This window comes from Sander vitreus, chromosome 24, assembly GCF_031162955.1.
Source record: "Sander vitreus isolate 19-12246 chromosome 24, sanVit1, whole genome shotgun sequence".
NCBI lineage: Eukaryota > Metazoa > Chordata > Actinopteri > Perciformes > Percidae > Sander > Sander vitreus.
The window spans coordinates 4835373-4858285 of NC_135878.1; the positions used below are offsets into that span (position 1 = coordinate 4835373).

Genomic DNA, 22913 nt, shown 5'->3' on the forward strand with positions numbered 1-22913 from the left:
ATTTGAAGAATTTCCAAGGTGGACATGAATAGAAAGAAAAGAACAATTGCGAGAATTGCTGCAATGTAACGGCAGAAAAAGGAATAATGGGAGCTTTTGGGGAATTTGCGATGGTATAGTAGAACAAAGCACTAAAGTGTTGGGGATTCCGCATTAGGGCCTTTTGAAGAGGATGCCTCTGAATTGATAACGACGGTGGATTTGTGGCGGGGGTCCCCAGTGGCGCTGTGGCCAGGGATCTGTCCACTCTGTCCTCATTAAAACCGCCTCAAACCTCATGTGTTTATGTAGGATGAAGGATAAAGCTTTAGAGAGAGAGAGAGTTAGGAGACAAAGAGAGAGGGAAATAAGAGGGAGAGGAAGAGAAACGCAGCACTTTCGAAGTTTGTCATGTAAATTAATGATAGGTATTTTTAGCCGGGGATCTAATCATCATGCGCGTGGAGATGGAGCTCCGGCAAGTGAAACAGGGAAAAGAAACGAGGTAATAAATGAGAAAACGGCTAATTTTCTTGAACAGCATGAGGTAGATGTGTAGGTTTGCTGTTGCTTTTGAGCATCTCAGCAGAAAATGAGTTTGGCAGTGTTTTGACGATGCAGTGGGAGTCCAGGAATACATATAATCTAGAAGGCCATCAATGTGTCTCTGGATGCTCATTAGTCACTTTTTTTTGTGTGATCAGAAACACAAAGATACAATTCCTCATTAGATACAAACAGGATACTTGATGAGCACGGGTGATATAGTTAAACAGATTTGTTAACGTGCTCAGTTAAAAAGGATATACTGTATTTGTCATGTCATGTTTGTGTACCGGGACAAACACTACAGTACTTTAACATTCTGCATTCTGAAGCTGTACAACTAATTTCCACTGAGCTCCTTAATAATTTGATGCCACTCCTTGTTATCTCTCTCCTAATCACGCTGAGCACTCCTGTTCCTCGAATATTCATGAACGTCTCTTTGAAAGCTGAATTAGGTCACATTATGCAGACCCGAGCACCAAAGACAAAAGACCGTATAGCACAAACTAGAACGAATACATGCAACTCGTAAACAAGGTTAAGAGGGGTTAACAATCGCTGCATCATGCTCTTTCTCTACCTCCCACATTCATAATGCTTCACTTATTAAGCTGTTAAAATCTGTCACGCGAAAGCATTAAAAATGGATTAGGAACTTGTCCACCCCGTTCTAGTTGTAGGTGAAATTACAGGCACTTGTTGGAGCAACAATATGTCTCTCTGCCTTCTAAACACACTTAAATTAAATCATCTAAAGAACACAAGGCCTAATAACCGCACTGAAAGCATGGGAAGAGAGAAGGAGGAGTGAATAATTAAACTTCCTTTTTAATCTTTAATCTTGGTGATTAATGTCAGTGGAAAAACCTATTTACCCTTATACCCGAGGGGAATTCTTATGAGCTTGTAGTTATATGATTACCTGCCTGAGGTAGGCAAGGGGCTCAAGAGTTTCTTATTTTGAAGAACAGCAAGCCAGTTCCAGCTGTTAGTCTATAGCAGAAGCTGACCTCTGACCTCCACGAAAAGTAGGGTGGAAGTGAAAAAAAGAGCTTCCCTGCAAGGATTTATAAAGTTTTATATTATTTGTATCAGTCATAGTGCCGTGAAATGCAATTGTTTTGTATCTCAACTCAAGAGTTGTTGACCTTATGTTTCCGTTGCCTTCTTACCTGCTGTCGTCGTGAGCACATCTGTGGTGTTTCTGAGACCCATGAAATCAAACTGGTAAAGCCTCCAGTATTTCTGGTCCGAGGTCTCCACCGAGTTCCGGTTCCACTTGTACACAATCTCGTCCCGTGGGTAGCCGTCTGAAAACCACACAGAGTGTAAGTTAAAAGTGTGAAAGAAAAACAACAGAGATAAAAGTTTAAATCAAAGATTACAGGTTAGATTATTGCAACAATGCAGATTGTATTGGATGCATGATTTATACCTGATTTATACAAATGTACACAGTTTTCATTGGTAATTCAGTGGACTGCAGACCAACTGAGCCATTGCTGGTAAACTTGTTTGCTTGGACTCTGCTGTGGTGCACCCACAGTCAACAAATATCCACCCTTCCATGTAATTAATTAAATGTATTACTCAGTGTTGGAGTCCTAATTTTGGCGGATTAATAATTGCATAATTGCAATAATTGCACCCGTTTCAAGTCAATTAAGTCTTAGGGATGCCGTTTATTAAAATAATATTTTAATGGTAAAACTTGGGTAGCCTTTATTGCACTATACTGTTATCTTGGTTGGGAAAAGGCAAGGCTACTCTAATGTAAAAGGCTACTTTAAACTATAAAAGGGTCACTTCTGTAGTGTAAGATTATAGGCTATGCATCTCTTACATACTTCTGTGAGAAACCTATTGTTACACTTCAGTGACGTGTGAAAGTACTTTTCCGTGGAGAAGAAGTGGTGCTCACCGTTACAATGACCTGCTTGAAACTGCTTTAAAGCTGGAGCCAGTGATCAGTGTTAAAACTGCAGGATTTTACATGCAGATCCTTGCTGGGTGAAGCAGTTAAAATCAAGCGCAAAACAGCACACAAAAATGTCTATGAAAGCTAACAGTGTAAAAAAGAAGCTGGGCTCATTTGACAAGCAATTTTACATAGAAAAATGAGTGACAGCAATAATGAGCTAGCCTTGTTGTCCCCTGTATTAGGACCCAGACTAATTATGTAAATAGTCTCATTGAGAGGACAGCCATCTATAACCAAGAAGAGCAATCACCATCATGCAAGAGGTTTTTTTCAAACACTAATATAGATGGCAAACGTTGCCATCATATTTCTCTTGGTGTGTTTGTACAATTATCTTTACTGCTAACAGTATTACCATTGTGTTACCAGTGTATTCTCATAGCTACAAAATGTTAGTCATATTTCATGCCTTTAAAAGCCCCCTGAAGCAACATGTTCTTCCACAATGTTATAAACTACGCTCTTCTGTTGCTTTGGATCCGACATCCCCCCCCCCGTCTATCCTGCCAGCAAATAAGACAAGGGACGTCCACATCTGCCATAAAACTGTAAACAAAGTCCAGGTTTATCTACCAGTGAAAACAATATGCCAGTAGAGATAGGAGGAATTTAAAGTCAAATTGAAATTTGGATTCTGCTCGTCTCTTGTATGAAGAAATATAAGTCACAGTGATACTGCAGCTTGTTGTAATTGTCCTTTTGTCCCTTCAATGTACTTTTATTGTTTTTGTTTGCAATGTGCTTCTTTGCCTCTGTAAAGCACTTTGAGTTGCCCTATGTATAAATTGTGCTATACAAATAAACTTGCCTTGCAGCTATTGGACATCCTTTTCATATTATGAACATTAATACAATGTCTACCCCCTTTTTCAACAAGCTTCCAGAGCTATGGTTATGTACCTATTTAAAACATTAACATTTAGCAGGACCTATAATTCACTTAGTTCAACATTTAAAAAAAAAAGTGCATCTCAGGGCTGTCTAGAATAGAATGATCCTCTTCAGGATGATCCTGATTTGAAGTTTTATTACATTTTCCAAACTCAAAAGCTCATTTCATTGTCTCAAAAGGTGGAAACCATGTTTATCTACCTACAGTTCAGGATTTTGTCTGAAGTACACTACAGTGTGCTTAGTAAAGATAACTTATCATCATGTAGTGAGGGGAAAGAAAACAGCCGACTCTGAGCACAATTTTTCCCACCTATTGCAGAGCAGCGACTCTTTTCGACAGCCGTACCTGTACAGAAGGTCATTAACAGTTTTATTTCCAGCGTCAGCTGCTTTGGGAGAGCACAAAAACAGAGCGACAACTTCTCATGATTAACCATTCCAAAACCCCTGTGAAGGGCTTTCAAATAATGTAACAAACCCTGTGGCAGTCATGATGGAGGTCCTACGCTTTTTTGGGCAGCAGTGACTGCTGATAACATTTTTAAACTGAAAATGCCTTGCCTGGTTTAACAGCACTGAGGTGAAGTTACTTATGCATTTTATACAGGGACTTTGCAACTGGTGTAACAGCCATTCTGTATTTAAATAATAGGAAGCAAATAATAGTGAGAGGACAACTAAAATGATAGTTTTTTTCAACATACGTGATTGGTGTTAGCCCATATACCATGTACAATGGTACATTGGTACATATGGTTACGGATTCTAACTAGCTTAATCATTAGCTATTATTATTTCTCAAGCTGCTTATGCCTAATCTTCATTTTAATTTCAATGCATGTTCTGTAGCCTGTTGTCCAGACCTGGAACTGAAGTGTCTGAAGTGTTTTGTAAACCTGGTGTATTTAAAAAGAAAGCGTCAAGTCAAGTTAAATAATACAGAACAAAAAGGAAAGACAAAGTGTTCCCCGGACAAACAATAGGGATCAGTGACTGGTTGTCAGCACATTCTCAATTTGTCAAATGTTGCTAAAGGGGTGTTAAAAGTCACGAAATCTAGCGAGAAAGTCATCGTCAGGTGAAAAACTTGATTTGTCCAATACTTTGGTTTATGAGCAAATACCTGCAAAACTGAAGACCTTCCCATCAGCCTCAGCTGCACTTTATGTTATGTTCTAGGTAGGCACATATTTGCATTTAGCTCAAAGCACTAATTCCATAGCTGTAGTATATTCTGGTTTAAATATACAGCATAGATCTTTGCAATATCTATACTGTATGTCTGTTGAAGTCATGCTAAAAACATGGAGTTCTTAGCAATGCAGTTCTGACAAATGAGCGACTCCCTGTAGCGTTCAGCTGATTGACAAGAAGCAAAAATAAATGTCACATACTTTACCATTTCTTGCACACAGCCAAGTACCCTCTAGAGCTCAATCATGGCCAGTATTTTTTGACAGACGTACCATTACTCAAATATAATGGTAAGTGCAGTACAAATGTAAATATCCTACTAATATAGCACCACAGAGGGTGTTCTAGGAAGTGATTGCAGCTATGCCTGTGGTGTGGATAACTGCATGGTTCCTTGTAATCACAGTTAGGCTTTTCATGGCTTTTATACTGAGCTCACTAGTTGTCAGAAATAAAAAGGTATTATACAGGGAATAAACAAAAAAAAAATGAATTCAAAACATGTTTGCAAGGTGTCAGGAATACATCGGCTATCAAACAGTACTTAGAATTAATAAGAAAGACTAGTGAGGCCACTGAGGCATTTATCATTTTTATACGTCATATCTCAATAAATAAAATTGATAGTCATAACGGGGAGGGTGGGGCTTCTGATTTGCTTCATGATGAAGAGACAGAATATTGTTGTGCAGCAGTATCGTAATACATTAACAGCCACGCGGTTGATAGCAGTAGATGTTACAGCGTGTAAGAGCACAAAAACTGAGTGACAACTTTCATTCCAAAACCCCTGTGATGGGGTTTCAAATAGGGGTGGGGGAAAATCGATACAGCATAGTATTGCAATATTTTCCGTGGCAATACTGAATCGATACACAGACGCCAAGTATCGATCTATTATTATGTATGCTTGACGATCCCATAATGCAGTAATACAATTGAAGTGAGATGGACAAACAGAGAAATGTATCTTTTTAGATGAAACAGATGTTGACAAAGTTTCCTTTTGGGGACATAAGTTAGAAAAAAGGTAAATTGCAATATATCGCAGAATATTGCAATATGTTTAAAACCGCAATAATATCGTATTGTGACATAAGTATTGTGATTATATCATATCGTGAGGCCGCTGGCGATTCCCACCCTAGTTTCAAATAATGTAACAAACCCTGTGGCAGGCATGATGGAGGTCCTCGGCTTATTTGGGCAGCAGTGACTGCTGATAAAAAAAATTAAACTGAAAATGACTCGCCTGGTTTAACAGCACTGAGATGAAGTTACTTCTGCATTTTGTACGGGGACTTTGCAACCGGTGTAACTGAGCCATTCTGTATTTAAATAATAAGCAGCAAAGAGTTGTGATGGGTCTGCTAAAATGATAGTCTTTTCGACATAGTCAAAACGGCTTCTGATTTGCTTCATGATGAAGAAACAGAATATTGTTGTGCAGCTGTATCGTAATATGTTAACAGCCACCCGCCTTGAGTGGTTAGAGAGCTTGATGTTACAGCGTGTAAGGGCACAAAAACAGAGTGGCAGAGTGGGATGTACAAAGACTGAGAAAGACTATAAGTCACCACGTCTCCGTCATCTCCATCTGCTGTGGAACGTGTCATTCTTAGGCTGGCAACATAGAACAGGAAAAACAGGCTGAGATAACCTGTCGAAACACCTGCTAATTTGCTTCTTCATCTAAAAGCACTTCATTACTGACAGACATTGTTTCTTTAGAACTTTTAAATGCATGAATATCTTATCAGAGTCGTATGGACATCTGGAGAGCGGCTCTTCCAAAAGACTTAACTTCTATATGCAGATAGGGATGTCTCTGCTGCTGTCTCCAAAAATGTAACATGTGCATATAAACAAAGTAAAAGATGTGGACGTTTTCTATAAACATAGACCAGATGTTACGAAAGTTTTTTTTCTTTTCCAAGAAGCCTCTGTTCTGCTCTGAGAGGTAATTAAACATCTTAAACTCACACTGGCCATTTTGAACTTGCTTTTAGGAACACCCACAAATGTAATTTTCCGTGGTTCCTTCATTATCTTAGTGCCATATAAGAGCTTGCATTTGTATTCATTGCTAACGACTATTATATCGTCACACAAAAAAAAGGTTTATTTTATTTGTAATCCTTTCACTGAGAGCAGAGACATAATGGAAGCCCATTTGCAGTCAACGGCTTTTTCACTGCCTACCATACTGTGACATCGGGTCTCATCACACAGTGAACAAATTGTGTATATGCTGGAAAATAGTCAATTGATTATCCAAACTCAATGCTGAGAGAAGGTTTAATAACGGCCTGAGTCAAATACTGCCATCTGTAGGCACATCACGTGAGGATTAGTACCTAAATTAAATTATATCTAGCACTGGAAGATGTCTGGTCAAACAGATTGTCCCATCATACAAAATCAAATGTGATTTTGGTGATGGGTAACGTAATATATGCACTGGTTAATGGGACGACTGGAGTCAAAGATTAGCCAACTGGCTAACACTGGCACATTTACAGAAATGTTGATTAATGTGCGTTGTCTTTATATATATAAATATATATATATATATATATATATATATATATATATATATATATATATATATATATATATATATATATATATATATATATATATATATATATATGAAAATGATTAGTTTTTCCAGCTGAGAAATATTGCAAAGTGTAAGCCTATTGTGTCTCAAGCTGAGATAGAGATGATTATTCACATTGTTTACTTCATTCCGTCTAGACTACTGTAACTCCCTCTTCACGTGCAGTAAGACATCTCTGTATTGTTTACAAGGGGTCAAAATGTCTCAAAGAGGTCTCATGTGACACCAATCCTGGTCTTACACTGGCTCCCTGTCAAATTCTGAAAAATTTATTTTTATAATGGCTCTATTTTATGTATTTTGTCTTTATTATGAAGCACTTTGTGACGTCTGATCTTTTTTTCACTTACATGCCTAAAAACCATTATAGCTAAACAGTGTCTTGCTATAAATCAGAGAAACACTCTTAAGCTAAGCCTCCTTATTTGAGTCAATAGTATCTCTGCTGCTGCAGTCATCACTGTGGTTAAATGCATTCGGTTCATCCTCTCAATCCTTCCCAGCTAAATCTGATGAGCCAATGAGAGGCAGAACTATAATCAAATTGTATTTGGAGTAAAATATGGGAGGAAGGAAAGGAAATGTATACAAAATAGCTGCTGCAACTGATTTATCGCTGCAGACTGACCACTGCGGACTAAATTGTATCTGGAAGTCAATGTGTGCGAAATGCAGGTGTAAATCTGTGGCACTGTTTTATGGGGCACACACAGAGGCTAAGAGACTATAGACTTTAGCGAGCGAGGGAGCGAGAGAGAAAGAAAGAAAGAAAGAAAGAAAGAGAGAGAAATGCAAATTAAAAGACTCAAGTTACTCAATAGTAGTTCTCAGTTCAGCACCACAGCACAAGACAAAAAAGCATTAATGCAACAGTCACACAATTCTTCCCACAGGTCCCTCTTACCCATTTTCCCTGACTTTTAATGCCCCATAGCAGCTCCAGTCCAGTGCAACATGATTGAAGAAGCCAGTAAAAGTTTTTGTTTTTGTTTACAGAAATAATAGTCAAAGTAGTTTCAAAAGTTTTATCAAAAATCTCCCTGTGATTTTTTTCAAACGTCATTGTTGAACTGACAACTTCAGGCTGTTTAACTCATTTTCCCTCACATATACCCTTCCTCTTGTGAGATGAATACAGGCTTGCAGTTCCAAAAATGGCTTTGCTTCAACTTATATTTAAAGCTCCAGCATCAGGTCTTGTAAAGCAGCACTAGATTTATTTCCTTTTTAAAACACATACAACAAAATATCAGTGAGGAAGCAAAACAAGAATACCCAGCAAACTCAAGAACTGAATGTCCATTTTAATTGTTATCTTAATGATAAATGGGAATATTTCAACTTTCCGCCCCGGTGTTCACCATACACACTTTGATCAAATCAATCAAACAAAACAAAAAAAACTATTGAAAACAAAAGCTACATATCCTGATCCTGTCTTACTATGCAACATTCAATGTGTTGTTTTTAAAAATGTGGTTAATGTTTCACGTTTTTACTTCCTGTTGTTCTGTACATTAGCTATGGAACAAATCCCGTGAATTGCAGCTGGTATGATTTAGCTATGTAGTTTTACTAAATTATAATATTGTGGCGGCGCAAACTTTTGTGACCCTGACAGTAATTTGAGACAGGCTTCATAAACATCCCCCTATGGATGCAGTTAATCCACAATCAAAACTGGGACACATCCATTTAGGGCCTTTCACAAAAATCAACCTGCTTGTGTCGAGATGGGTTAGCAGCTGAGGTTATGTTTGTGCTCATCAGGTAGCACAGTTCAGTTTCGGTAAACGTTCTGGCATCAAATTGTGCCTTCATTTCCACCTGCTCGGCCCATTTCGTATTACAGTAGCGTAGAGAAATCTTTGGAGCTTTATTTCTGTCGATAGTGATCATTTTGTTGTTGCTATTTGGATTTTTTTTACGTTTTTACAAAGCCTTACCCTAACCCTCTGCTACTTTAGGATACGTTATATGTATAAGCATCGCTATGCATGAATATGTGCATATTTGTGTGTGTGTGTGTTATGCTATTGCCAATACTCACAGCTGGAGAAGACGAGAGGACAGGAGTGTTCGTCCATTGGGAAATTATGGAGCTGCAGCTGGCATTCTGCGTTGATGGTCATCCTGAAGTGGGAGAGAAACACAAGGGGGGTGAGGAATACTTAGACAAAGACATTTGAGGCACTAAAAGCGCTTCGGATCGCTAATTTATCAGACCATGAAGCATATGATGTGAATGCACAGTAATTATCATTACTTATATCAAATAACACACTTTTTGCATATCTAGCACTGGCTTCGAGCCAGATGGTGCAGGATCACACTCGGTTGCTTGGTTGACATGTAACATCACTCAAAATGACAGAACTGTTTTATCATCAGCTTCAGACATGTTTTTGGTGAAGACAGCATTAACTTATAGGTCAGGGCCCGGAGGCATGTAAGCGGCTAAAAACAGGAGTACTTAGCTATGATCACTGGACAAGTCAAGACACCAGATGTTTTGAGAAAGCAACGCTGATCACAAAGACACAGGGAATTAGTTTCACATGCAAATATAAATCTGACTCTATTCATATTCTCTGTGCGTTACTGTCCTTCAATACATTATCCTAAAATACATTCTCACTGTATGCGATAATAATGAGACCATCATGAAAATGGGAGTTTTCTTTCGATTGTTGTGTTGTTGTGTCCTTGTCCCTGGTACAGCTTCTCAATACTTGACAAAGTGTAGATGATGTACTGCACGGTCCCAATTTGCATACAAGTCCAAATTTGGGTAAGAGAGTGGAGCTGACGTGACACTGCGAAGATGCGAGTGTGAGAGATGTATCACCCAATACAAATACACCCCCAAACAGACTTCATATCCTTTTATGAACCAATAATTTTCAAATTTATCACAGAGGCACACATTAGCAGAAGTGAAATTAGCTAATAAAAGCCAAACATTTTGTGGGAGGTTTGTGGTTGTGAGGAGGAATTTTGAGAGAGAATATGTTTTTCCATTTGTGTATTTTTAGGAGTCAACGTGTAGAGGCTTATGCTTTGCGAAATCAAACCTATGCCATACATAAAATACATTTATGTATTGTTACACATCTTTGTCAGAATATAAAGAACAATTAAGGTGAATGGTAAGCGTATATTAACAATTCTACGTATATGTGACCATCAAACTCAAGAAGCAGGAAATCTGTTTGATGAAAATACCCTGTGGAAAGAATCCCATCTGTAGACTTTAGTGTAATTAAAGCTGCATGAATTGATTTGTTAGCTAGTTGGGAGGCTGAAAACACAACACTGACATATTAATCACCTTATAAAGCAGTTGTGGTGAACATTTTAGCCACAGTTGCCCATCTACACATTATCACAGCATTCATTTGGAGTCATTTGTTCTCGTCACCTGATGCTTGTTAATTGCAATATTATCTTTCCTTTTAGTTAGTTTTCACTAACTTCTGAGACAAATATTGGTCTCTTTAGCTGGTATTTACTATGTTTACCAGCTAGCTGCTAACTGTGTCTGCCGTTAAGTGCTGGGCAGGAAGTGTATCGGGAGTTTATCAGAGTCGGGAGAAGGTTCTCTGTGTGTTAGTTACTGTAAGTGATCACTTTCATATTGCACATGAGCTATTGTTAATGAAAAAACATTCAGTGCAGCTTTACACTTGCTGGAAGCTCACAATGACAGTATTATTAACCCCTTAAACACAGCTAATTATTCCCCTACAATTATGAGTTAGATTATAGGTCTATACTATAATAAGTGTTTTTCTCCTTACAGTCATTTTGGTACACATTTTGGATCGATGATTGACGATGATACATGATGCAGCAGGAGCTGAGCATCTGTTCCTCCAAGGGCATGAAAACAAACACTCATGGTGGTATTTGCTGTTTGACCAAGGTGTTGTTTGAAATCCTGGATACGCAGGTGGAATTGGATCGTCAAGACGGAAAAGGCCCATGTCAGAGCTTGAGGGTTCATAAACCCAGATGCCACTCAAATTGTGATTTGTGTTTTGTCTGTAGACACTGACACGGTGAGGGTTATTTTGTCATAAGGCCATGCACACTCACACGCACAACCCTCCCCTGTGTGTCATTTCTCTACCACTGAGAAGCTGTCAGAGGGAGCAGAAGAAAATGAGCAGTAACACACGACATGTTGACATGTTGTAGGAGAAGTTTCTATTCTTCTGTGCTGAGTTACAGCATGCTTTGTAGCAAATGCTAAGATGTTATAATTTCAATAGTGAAAACAAAATGCAGGGAATAAATATATAGTTAATTGTGCTGATTGAAGTAGAAGCTAAAATAAGCCAAGCCACCAGAACACGAGTAGTTCAAATTCTACTGAAGTGTGTGCTGTGTATGCGCAGGTGGCGGAGTGGTTAACATGCATACAGTAACACCTAACCGTGGTGTCCCTGCTTTGATTTCAGCTGGGACCCATGTCATACCCCTCTTTCTGCGCATTTCCTGTCTGTATCTCTACTGTCTAGGGTTACATTTCTAAAAACAAAATAATAATAAAAGATGCATATCAGCTTTTTCTAATCTCGTACCCCTATGATAATATCTTTTGGGGTCTTGACTATATCACGGTTAGGGAGGGGTGAGTCAGCTGAACTGAACTTTCTAGTCCAAGTTTTCCTCTTTGGGATTTGAAACCAGTGGCTTCAAGGACAGCATGTGGGTGCTCTGACATGCACCTACATGTGCTCCTACTAACAAGCTTGATGGGAACACAGAGCATTTACTGTTTTTTTGAGCATTTTTTTTCACTGTTGAGATGAGTCACTATTGGAAACCACTGCAACATACATTAATTTAAGATGACTGCAGCTTGAATTAATTTGCAAAATGCACCCATAATTGCCTATTAATGAGTAGGACAAGTTTGTACGTTGCTGCTTGCTTCCTTCCTTTGGCCCAAATTATGTTATGCTTTCACAAACTTTGAAAAAAGACAAGAAGAATCCATGCTTTACAGTTTTAATTCTGAGGTAATGTAACAGATGTCTTTCTAAAGCCTTTTTTTTATATTGATTTCAGTGAATAAGTGGATTTAATCACTATCAACGGTTTGCAGTTAAAGTTTACAATTAATTTACGTTTCTCTACTGTGTTTAGTTGCTATTTGATTCACTGTGTACCTTTCGTTCTTGGATCTCTACACAGTCCTTTGTTTCTTGCATCATACTGTACTTTGTGTTTTCATGTCTTTTACCTCAGTGTGTAGAGTACTTTTCCATTGTTCCAGATCCGGAGCAGCTGATTGGGCGTTGTTATCCAGTGAGAGTCGGCATTCTTGGAATTTCTAAAGATGGTGTCGGGCAGCCAGATCAAGCCGACCATATTGCTGGTTGAATAAGAGGCAGACAAAGAGACATACGGAGGAGAAAAAAAGCAAGGCGTAGAAGGTGAGAAATGACTGCTGTTAAATTCCTTCAGATTTCTCTGAAATGGATAACGCAGCTCCACTTCCCAAAAAGAGGATAACAAAATACCCGTGCGACACAGGGAAAACAAAGTACATCAATCAATTTGTTCCATTAATTACAGGCCTCTGCCCGAGAGAGAAGAATATTGTTCTCAAATGAGATATTCACAGTATGAAAATGTCGAAACACAATAGTTGCTACAGTGGATATGGAAGCGTGACAGCAGTGTCTTGGAGTTCCTTTAAAAAGCATTGGCAAATATAAAATGCTGTAATTATCAATAGGTATCAATGCGGCAGCCACGAAGCTGATATACAGGATACGGGAATTTGAAATTAAGCTGTATATCTGCAGTTGAACCTGCATACCTGTTGAGGGTTAGCCGCATGCTGCTGCTGCTGTTATACCGCAGACGTGTGTCCACCCAGGTCTGGGCGAAGATAATATCGATCTGGTACTCCTGGGGAAAGAAAAGTAGACTCAATATACTGATCTGACAACCCTTTTTAAAGCAGCATTGAGACAGAGATGGATGAAGTGTGTGTGCTGAGCAGCCTCGGCCCAGTCCTTCTGGAGGAGCTGATAATGTGTTTGTTTGAACGCAAATGTGTCCACTTCAAAGGAAATACTAAAGCAGCGGCAGCACTAACTGGAAAGCACTCAAATACACATTATGCTTTTGATATGGAAATTAAAATTACACCATCTCACAAATTGTTTACTTCAGCACTTTTTTTCACCTCAGCAATGACCCTTCTTCTAATTGTGAGAAGTTTTAGCATAAGAACGATGCATCAGAATTTCCTTACATACCAGGTAAAATAAGTTAAAGTATTTGTCTGGTTGGCATTGTGTTTCCTTCTTTTTAATCACACAATATGTTAAATCCTTGAAAAAGTGGATTTGAATTCACTTCATTTCCACAAAGCTGAATACATGTTTCCTAATCCGCCAACCTTGGAAGATGTCGCAAATATACATATCTAAAGCAAAAGGCCATCAACTTTTTATTAAATATATTGTGGAGAGTAAAGTTTTGGGTATAGTGCAGTTACTAATGTAACCACCCATCTCAGAGACTCTCTCATTCCTCAAGAAAACATGCATCCAAATAATGGCTAAATATAACCTGGCAAAATATAGCTGACAGAGAGTGTCATTCATTGATCTTTATATTACATTTGGAGAGACCTGGGTTCAGCTGACAGCTGGCAACACAGCTGTCTTCACTCACCCACACCTTAGGATACACTCCAAATAGCACACTACTGTTGCTGTACTGTATCAGTAAAATTAAATATTGTGCTGTACATGAAAGTATTGTGGTTGCAGTCACATAATGGCTACTGTAAATATATGAACATTTGGTCAGAACGCCTTCAAAAGCTGGTGCATGCCCTTCCTACGTTTCAAACATTACTTTTATTTTAAAGACTGTAAATATTAACCACAACTCTATTAGACCATTATTTTTCTTTGTGAAAGTGGAAACAACCCTACATCCGACACCACTCCAAACCCACAAAAACACATTCAACTGACAATTGAATGCTAAAACACTTTCTAGTTTCTGAAAAGATCATTTCAATTTGCCAGAAACTCTGAAGCCACACTTTTCACGTTTGGGACCTCAAGACAACCTTGCCAAACAGAAACTTTATTAAAACCTAAGTGGTTGCAGTGAGCTACTGTACATGGTTTCCCCAACCTTGTTTATCACTGTCACTCTCTCTCTCTAATATTGTTTTTTATAGCATGTGAGACGCCACATTTCATTGCTGAAATTAAAATCTCATTTTCGAGCCCATCAGAAATGTTATGGAATCATTTTGAAGAATACTAGAGGGTACCATTTGTTATTTGAAAATAATAATAATACTATAAAAGATTATATTAATATTTGAAGATAAATGGTGCTGTATGATCAATCTGAAACAGCCCAGATATTAAACACATTTCCATACCCCTTGAGTCAGTTGGGAAATATGAAAGTGCTAAGCTGCTTAGGACCTCCAACGTGGGCGGTCAGTGCATCAGCTGGAAGCCCTCTATAGAATGTAAACCAGGCCGACTGATACTTCAATGATAAGGTCAGACAGTGAGAACCCTTTGTAAGCAAGATGATGTCAAATGTAGGAAAAGAAAATATTGGCATTCCAGAGACTATTATGTGAGACTGGGAATGATCCTGTTCGGAGAGAAAAATGATCTGGGTTCAAGAGGGAGAATGTGCAATTATACTGTAGGAGGACTTTCTCTGGAGGACAGAGTTTCATTTGTAAACTTTTGTTATATTTATCCCCATCAAAAGTTTCTAAAGTGAGCCAACAAAAGATACATTGCAGTGTGTTCATGTTTAGAGTGAGTGAGGTACACATGGAGCACCCCAAACATCAAAGTGTCACTCACTTTCTGACTTTCCCGACCTTTTCCAAAAACAGACAGAGGAGAACCGACCTTCCTATACATCTGTCGCCAGAATCCCCATTGTTACGGTCGGCCTGCGTGACCTTTGGAGGATAATGATAGGGAGACATGCGCACCAATAACATGACGAAGACATGTTACGACTGGCACAGATGAACACTCAGAAAATGGGATTTTCTGCTTCCACTGGGTCCTTTTGGGAACTACACTTACAAGACAAGGCACTGAAGCAGGTCCATTATTCACGGACAAAATGCAAAACAATGAAGCCGAGTGAAATATCTGACTGAATTAACTACGAGGCTTGCATTACTTCACTGGGGATCCATTACAAAAGTACATTGCTGTTGGTAAAAAACAATGAAGCACAAACCTGTAGGTGAGATAATCAAGGGTGACTTGTATGGTATATTCTCTGCTGGGAAAGTCCAACATATAAAGTCAGAGACAGAGAGTTGCAAATTATTTAGGGTATAAATATTTTATTTTAGCTCTTAAAATATTCAGAATTGGATAAACTATTTCCTTCCTGTCCCTGACTAAGTGTTGCACAACTAGCGATACTGTAGGTACAGGAAGGGCTGGGAAACTCCCACATGATCATTTCTCTTTTATATTTTGAACTATGAACTTTTGCAGAATGTTATCATTTGACATAAAAAAAATCCTCTTGCCATATCAAATGAGAGCAACACACTCTGAAAGATCGTCGTTTTCATTCAGCAAACATTTTATTATCTGAAAATTAACTTGCTGTTACAAAGGTGTGTAATAATCAACAAATCTGGCCGTACTCTCTTTGGGAATGCAAATATCACTCAGAATCTGATAAAATGAAATCCATTTTTAAAGCCAAAGGATGTTGACAGCAAAGCAAGTCTGAGTGAAATTAATTAGCTTGACTTCAACAGTGTCGGAACAAAGAGCTGCCTCCTTATCCAGCCTCATCATTTTTGCATCATTTCAGGCGGACCGCTCGTCACCAATTACAGATGTCACTCAGCCACTTTTCCACATCCATGTACCAACACGTTTCCCAAGAGGGAAGATACACTTAATAATTTATATCTTTATAACTTTGTTTTTAGTTAGCTTGATTGTAATCTTCACATTTACTAAGCCAGAAACATTCTTGCCTGAATGTTTTGGATTGCAAACTTTCAATAAAAAAGTGTTAAGGTTGGTGATGAAAGGCTTTCCTGGTATTAACATTTTAAATCAATAATTAAGCCAAGTCATCCATTGTTTACTGCTACTTCCTAAATTCATTACCTAATGTAAATTCAAATTAAAGAAAAACAAAAGCCGAACACTTTTATAAACTGATAACATTAACAATGGCTCAGTTCCATTAAAAAGGGACAGTTCACCCGAAAATCAAAAATACATATTTTCCAGTTCAAAAGTAAACCCAGCAGACAAGAATACAATCATTATCTAATAATAAAATAAAAGGAGTACTTTTACTTTGGATTTAAGATGCTTCTTACACTGTTACCTAAATAAAGGATCAGAGTTCTTTTTCCACCACTGGTGTTATGATCTCTTCTCTTATGCTGGTTTTCTTAATCAACTTACCATAAAGTCAGTTTAGCCTCCCATCAATATTTCACAATTACATCTCCCTCTTAACGCACTCTCTGCCTCATTAATGATCAGGAAGAATCCGATGAGCTCTAAAATACTGTCTTGCTCTTTGTTATATTATGCTTTGCAGTGAAGGAAATCTCGAACTTAAGCACAGATCACTGACTAATGTATTTCTTCAGGCAAAACCGATGCCGCATACTCTGTATACATATTTATAAGTGAAATAGTTATCTCCCAGACCTTGGTAAATTGGTCGCTGGACTACATTTTCATCCCTCAAGAAGAAGAAAGATAATTATGAGTATTTGATTTTTCGGAGTCATTTGACCATTTCTGTGCTCATTCCCGTACTACTTCATCACCGTGAACAATATTTGAATATGCAATTTTATTCTCAAAGCCCTCATATCCAATCCCCAAATAAACACATTCACCCAGAATGCATTGCTGTGTCCCGCAGGCAGCCTAACAGTGATGCCCCTTGTGTGTGACAGGCAAAAATAACTGTAAACACGACCATTCAACCACTGCTTAGGGGTGGTGATGAACTTCTGTCACATGTGTAATAAACAAAACTGTGCGTTACCTGCGGATATGAGTGGCATTTTGAAGAATGCTTTGTGTGTGTGTGTGTGTGTGTGTGTGTGTGGATCTAATTTCATAAACATGCTTTTGTTTTTTTCATCCCTAAGAATCAAATAGAAAGACCTTTGAAAGAAACAAAAGGAAATGATTTGCATACCTGTTTACTTGAAGTCTGTAAGGAAAGGAAGAAACACAAAATGGGAAATGACGCAAAATGTCGGCTGTGCTTCACTGAGCATATGGCCTGAGGCATAATCAACATCTGCGTTTCTTTGTCTAACTCTAAGACAAAGGATTGTTTGTACTGGTAACAGAGGTAGCAGGCCTGGATGCAGCGGTAGTGTCCATATACTAGTACTAGTAGTGCTGATACTAGTGACGCAGCAGGAGTGGCAAGAGATGAAGTACTAGTAGTAGATGCGAAAGAAGCATAGACATAAAGTTCAGTATGGTCAAACTGAGTTAACAAGTGACATAGCCTATAGGGGAATGTTGAGGGTAGATGTAGAGAAGTAGTCGTGAGCAGGTGTTGACACTCAGAATGAGTCAAACATGATAATGAAAAGATGGGATTTTATTAATACTTTCCCAATTAAGGCTCGTAGTCAAAACAAACAATTCACAAAACCAAAATTAGAGAAAAAAAAGGAAAAAAAATAAAATACTTTCACAAAAAATAAAATAAATTGACGCGAGAGTCAAAAATTGTTAAATGATACAAAGCTACAGCTGTATACAAGTTGACTTTTTTTTTTAACAAGTCACAAGAGCCTTCCACAGACTCATGTCCTCACTCTTCTAGCTCCCCGAGCAACTGGAACTCCCAGTCTATATAGACCTAAAGCGCGCCCCTGGGATTGGAACATACCAACACAAAATACCATACAGGGGTGGCTCAGGCAAGTAGACAATAAAAGCTAAAAAAACAGCCAAAATTAATAGATCTATTAGGCTAGAAATTAGGTAAGTAACCCAAAGAGCAGATACAGACCACCCACCCACCCACCCACCCACACACACACACGAAGCTTATTCATTAAATTATTACCATCATTGCAGTAAGTGCAAGTTAAGTTCATTTGTACACTAAGAAATTTCATGGTAGTTTAACTTGGAAATGCAAGTTCACCTGCTGCCTTGAAAATCGAAGTTCACTCAACTTGAAGACTGCCTTTGTTTCAACTTAGAAATTAAAGTTAATGAGTTGTTCTTTTAGTTGATTTAACTTTTTATTACTTGGTTTAACTTCATACTTTAAGTTAAAACAAATAACTTACTTTCTTTAATAATGCAAGAAACCTTCCTTGCCTAGAATAACAGACATTCTTTTCTGCTTCATTACAACTCACAGTTTCAAGTTAAAACAACATAACCACATTTATAGCGGAGATAGCGTGGGTGCGGCCAAATGTAACAGTCACTTAACTCATGGTTACAAATGTAAACCAGCACAACAATGACAATTACCAGGCAACAAAACACTACATTCTAAGCAGACATGTTTAATAAACGGAATTAATAAAGTTACATTTGTATTTCAAACAAACTGCAAACTTTTCAGCAAATTTTAACACAACTCTATTTACCATCATGGGAATTGACCAGCCAATGAACCAATTGCACCTGACTGCAGTACGCAGATCGGGGTTGGGCTAAATGTGGGCGGGGCTAAACGTTTGACTTTTGAAAAGTACTTTCCATTTCAATTTGAGAAGAGTGAAATGCCAAATTCACAATTCACAAGCCGTTGACAGGTACTCCCTCCGCCGGTGGCTCTAGTACTTTCTTGTTTGCCACAACACGTGTTATATTTTAGTTGAAATTTGAATAGGCTACATCACTTATCTGCGGTGTATAATTAATTTATTGTGTCCATGCTTTATCTTTGCCGTGAAAGAAGACTCGAAAGGCAACTCTTTTTTGTTGCAATAAATGCAAGTTTAACTTTCAAAAACTCAAAGTTGAGTTCATATATATTCATATTTTTCGTTCAGTTAAAAATAAGAAATAAGTGGACATAACTAAATGGGTCTGTAATGTTTCACAGTGTACACCACATTTAAACACAGCTTAAGATGACCAAGTGCTATAAAAGAACTTTAAAATGAAATTAAAAAGTACAACACACACAAATATATTTGTCAACAATAACTGATATGGGACAAAGCACAGAATATATACATATATATACGCCAAAAAAGGCGAGTGAATAAAAACGTGTCTTTAGTCTTGCAAATTATACCACCCCTGCTTTACTACTGTTAATAACGAGCTAACGATAGCTAGTCAAGCTGGATAACGAGTAAACACCACACCAGCACCAGAAGAGCTACTGGAGGGACGTTACGTTCCTCACTTCAAAAAGGAACAAAAGTAGGATTCTGTAGTGACTTCATCCTGCTGTTGAACTCCCTTCCTCCTCATCAAGGACTCCAACATGTTTACGTTTTAGGTGCTGAATCATCACCGTGGTGCGCCCGTGCCGTGCCATGTTGCTCGTGCTTATCTTGCAATTAACACGTTTTCGATTTATTTAGTGTGAAATGCTCCCACACCTTGGATGACTTTGGTCGTACTGATTTCTCTGCCTCCGCCGTGTGTTTCAGAATAACGTTACGGGTCTCTCCGGTCTCTCTCCGTATTTCAACCCGGTCTCACGGCAGTTCGTGTAAATGTCACGTTATTTTTAATCTATTGATACGTGTTCACGGGAACGTTTTTCTCGTGGTGGCCAGCACGAAATACCCTACGGGGAAAGGACACCTCACACGCCGGAAGACGGCCAAAAAGGTTATTTTCTTGTTACATTTATTTAGAAAATCTATGCCATTTAAAGTTTGAAAATCATCTTTGTCTAAGATTTACTTATTGAAATAAAATACGGTATTGAAACCTACACTACGGTATACTAGTGTCAGCAGCAGGATTTTAAAGTCCTTTGCTTTAACGCACAACATGCACCTTTTCTTGTTTATCTCCTTAAACATTTTTTGATACGTCAAGCTCTTTTCCAGCGTCTTTGAACAGCTGATCTTTTCTCCAGGCTTTCGGAATAGCCCATCAAAAACAAAGTGCTCATAACTAATTTATACGGCGAGGTTGACTTCAAACACTGAATGTCTGTATACATTGATTCTGAGGGGGAAAACAAGCGGAGGAGGAGAAGTACAGGAATTAGATAAGGGAGGAAACAGTAGAAGGTAATGGAAAGTAATAAGGGCAAGGAAAGAGATGAGGGGCAATAATGAGAAAGATGCTGGAGAGGGGAAGAAGAAAAAGTACAAACAAAATAAGATGACTGATCCTGTAGTTATCGCTATGTCAGCTAATCAATATCAGCTGACATTTAAAATCCTATCAAATAAGTCACATCTAATGGAGCCGGCGAGGTAATGTCACGCTTACATAACGCTGCAGCTGTTGGTTGTGCGTTGTTCCACCTGCTGATGATTGATAATCTACCTCCAACACCCAGCTCCACCTGTTTCCATACTTATTACGTAATATCATCTCTTGCCTTGTTGCATTTTGTGTCTTTATCTATTTCTGTATAGCCCTGGAGGGTTTTATTGCTTTCACAGCTCACTCCTGCTTGGATTCATTGGAGAGCATCATCACTAGGGTTGGGTACCGTTTTAATTATTACGATTCTGATGCCAAACCGGTACTTTTAAAACGATTCCGATTCCTAACCGATTCCTAAACCGGTTCTTGAAAAACTGAAAAATGACATCAAAGAAAGGCTCTTTTATGGAGTTTTTTTTTTTAAATTGAAAATTATTTAAATTTAACAATGTATTAATGTTTTAAAGTACTTAAATATATAATAAGTAAACCTAAGTCACCTAACACACAACTTCAATAATTTAACAAATAACAGTTACACTATTAACAAGTAACAACAAAATACATGTTGTTACTGAGTTGGTATGCCAACCAGTTTCAAACTTTAGCAGTTCTTTTGCAGATAAATGACCATATTTGCCTTCTCTGGCAAGATACAACACCTCTCCTGACGTATGGCATGTCCTGCACAGGAGAAAACTCTCTCAGATGGTGTACAAGAGGCCTGGACACACAGGGAGGAATTTGAAAGGGCAGACAATTTGGGGAGGCTGTCCCGCCTCCCCCACCACCAGGCTACAGGATCTTGAACGATAGACTAGCAGAGCAAGTGTAATATGTTTACTAGTGATCCATGGGTGTAAATCTGATCTAACAGTAGGGGGGGGGACAATAAACATAACATTTCTGAAGAGCCATTTTTGAAGGGAACACAAATAATACAGCCACAATTATACTCGTAGAGGACATGTGTACACAGATGAAAGCCTTAATACTATCATTAGTGTAGCATGGAGACTGTACCATTATCTTTCTTTTCAGTGTTTCTCTCGATTCAATGAAAAAGCTGACTAAATTGACCAAAATATTCTTCTTTAAAACCATGTATTTATTTTTAAGTTAACAATCAAGCCACAAAAATCTTTAACGTCAGATGTCTAAATATGAGTTAGTTTCATAGGTTCACCACGCGGTCATATTATAATTCTAAAACCCTTAAAAAGCATTTTTTGGGGTTTGTATTACACAGATATTTTAAGTATACATCATTATGTTATTTACAATACACAGCATTGTTTTAATGATATTTCTGGGATTTACGCCCTTGTAGCGATCACGTGCAGTGAATGGTTAATATGCCTTTACTTCCGTTTTGGTGAGCCCACAGGGAAAATATGTTATTTTAAAAGCAGAGGGAAAATATTTCAATCGGAACCGAAATGAGGAACTGAAATTTGCGTTGTAATCCGGTCCGAATACTACCGTTTGCATAGGAACCAGATCCATAGTGGAACCGGGTTTCGGTACCCAACCCTAATCATCACAAACAGCTACTACACACCTGTTCTGCAAAATCTTGGATTCTCGCTTTTAAAACATCCGTGCATGGCAACTACACTATGGTTAAGATTACAGAAAGATCCAGGTTATAAGAAAATACCAAAGAAAAAATGATACATTATTGCCTTTAAGCTTCAGTCTAGTTACGGTGTTGTATGGTCTTCTAGTTCAAATTGGAAGAAAATATAACGTCTGAATAACGAATATTTAGAAAAGTCTCGTACCGATGGGGTTAAACGGGGAACTACTAAAACAAACACACTGCGGTTCTTACTTCTTTTCACTTTCTGATAATGTGCATACAGGTCACCATGGTTACCAAATAGTCTTGCATTATCATTCTGTATTTGCTTCCATAACAGTGAATGATCAGCAGATGGATTTAATAGTAGTTTAGCTTTTGAATTCATGGTACAAAACACCACCATCATTATGGTACTACTACTTAGAATCCTGTGCCTGTTTTGCTTTCACATCACAAACGAGCCACGTTAGGTTGTGAAAGCACCCTAAAACATTTGGCTAAGGTTAGAGAAAGGGTGTTTAGGGTTAATTAAAGAGGTAAATGTCAGGTTTGTGACGGATGCAAACTCGGGTTTCCTACACAATGGTCGGACTAGCTACACACACATCCTCTGTCATGTCTAAGTTAAGCGGTGAGGAACATAAACCGTCTGAATGACATAAAAAGATGACAAAATCAATGACAAAAAGTTGTCCC

At 38.2% G+C, this 22913-nt stretch overlaps 1 protein-coding gene across 2 annotated transcripts in view; it reads right to left on the reverse strand.

Annotated features, from left to right (window-relative positions):
• The window catches only part of LOC144512768 (gamma-aminobutyric acid receptor subunit gamma-3-like), an 86585-nt gene that overhangs the window by 22928 nt on the left and 40744 nt on the right, over positions 1 to 22913 (reverse strand). For both annotated transcript variants that reach the window (XM_078243691.1, XM_078243692.1), the window contains 4 exons: positions 13054 to 13145; positions 12472 to 12603; positions 9271 to 9353; positions 1701 to 1838 (listed from right to left, as the gene is read on the reverse strand). In XM_078243691.1, coding sequence (XP_078099817.1) covers positions 1701 to 1838; positions 9271 to 9353; positions 12472 to 12603; positions 13054 to 13145 — 445 coding nt within the window. The remainder of the gene's footprint in view (positions 1 to 1700; positions 1839 to 9270; positions 9354 to 12471; positions 12604 to 13053; positions 13146 to 22913) is intronic.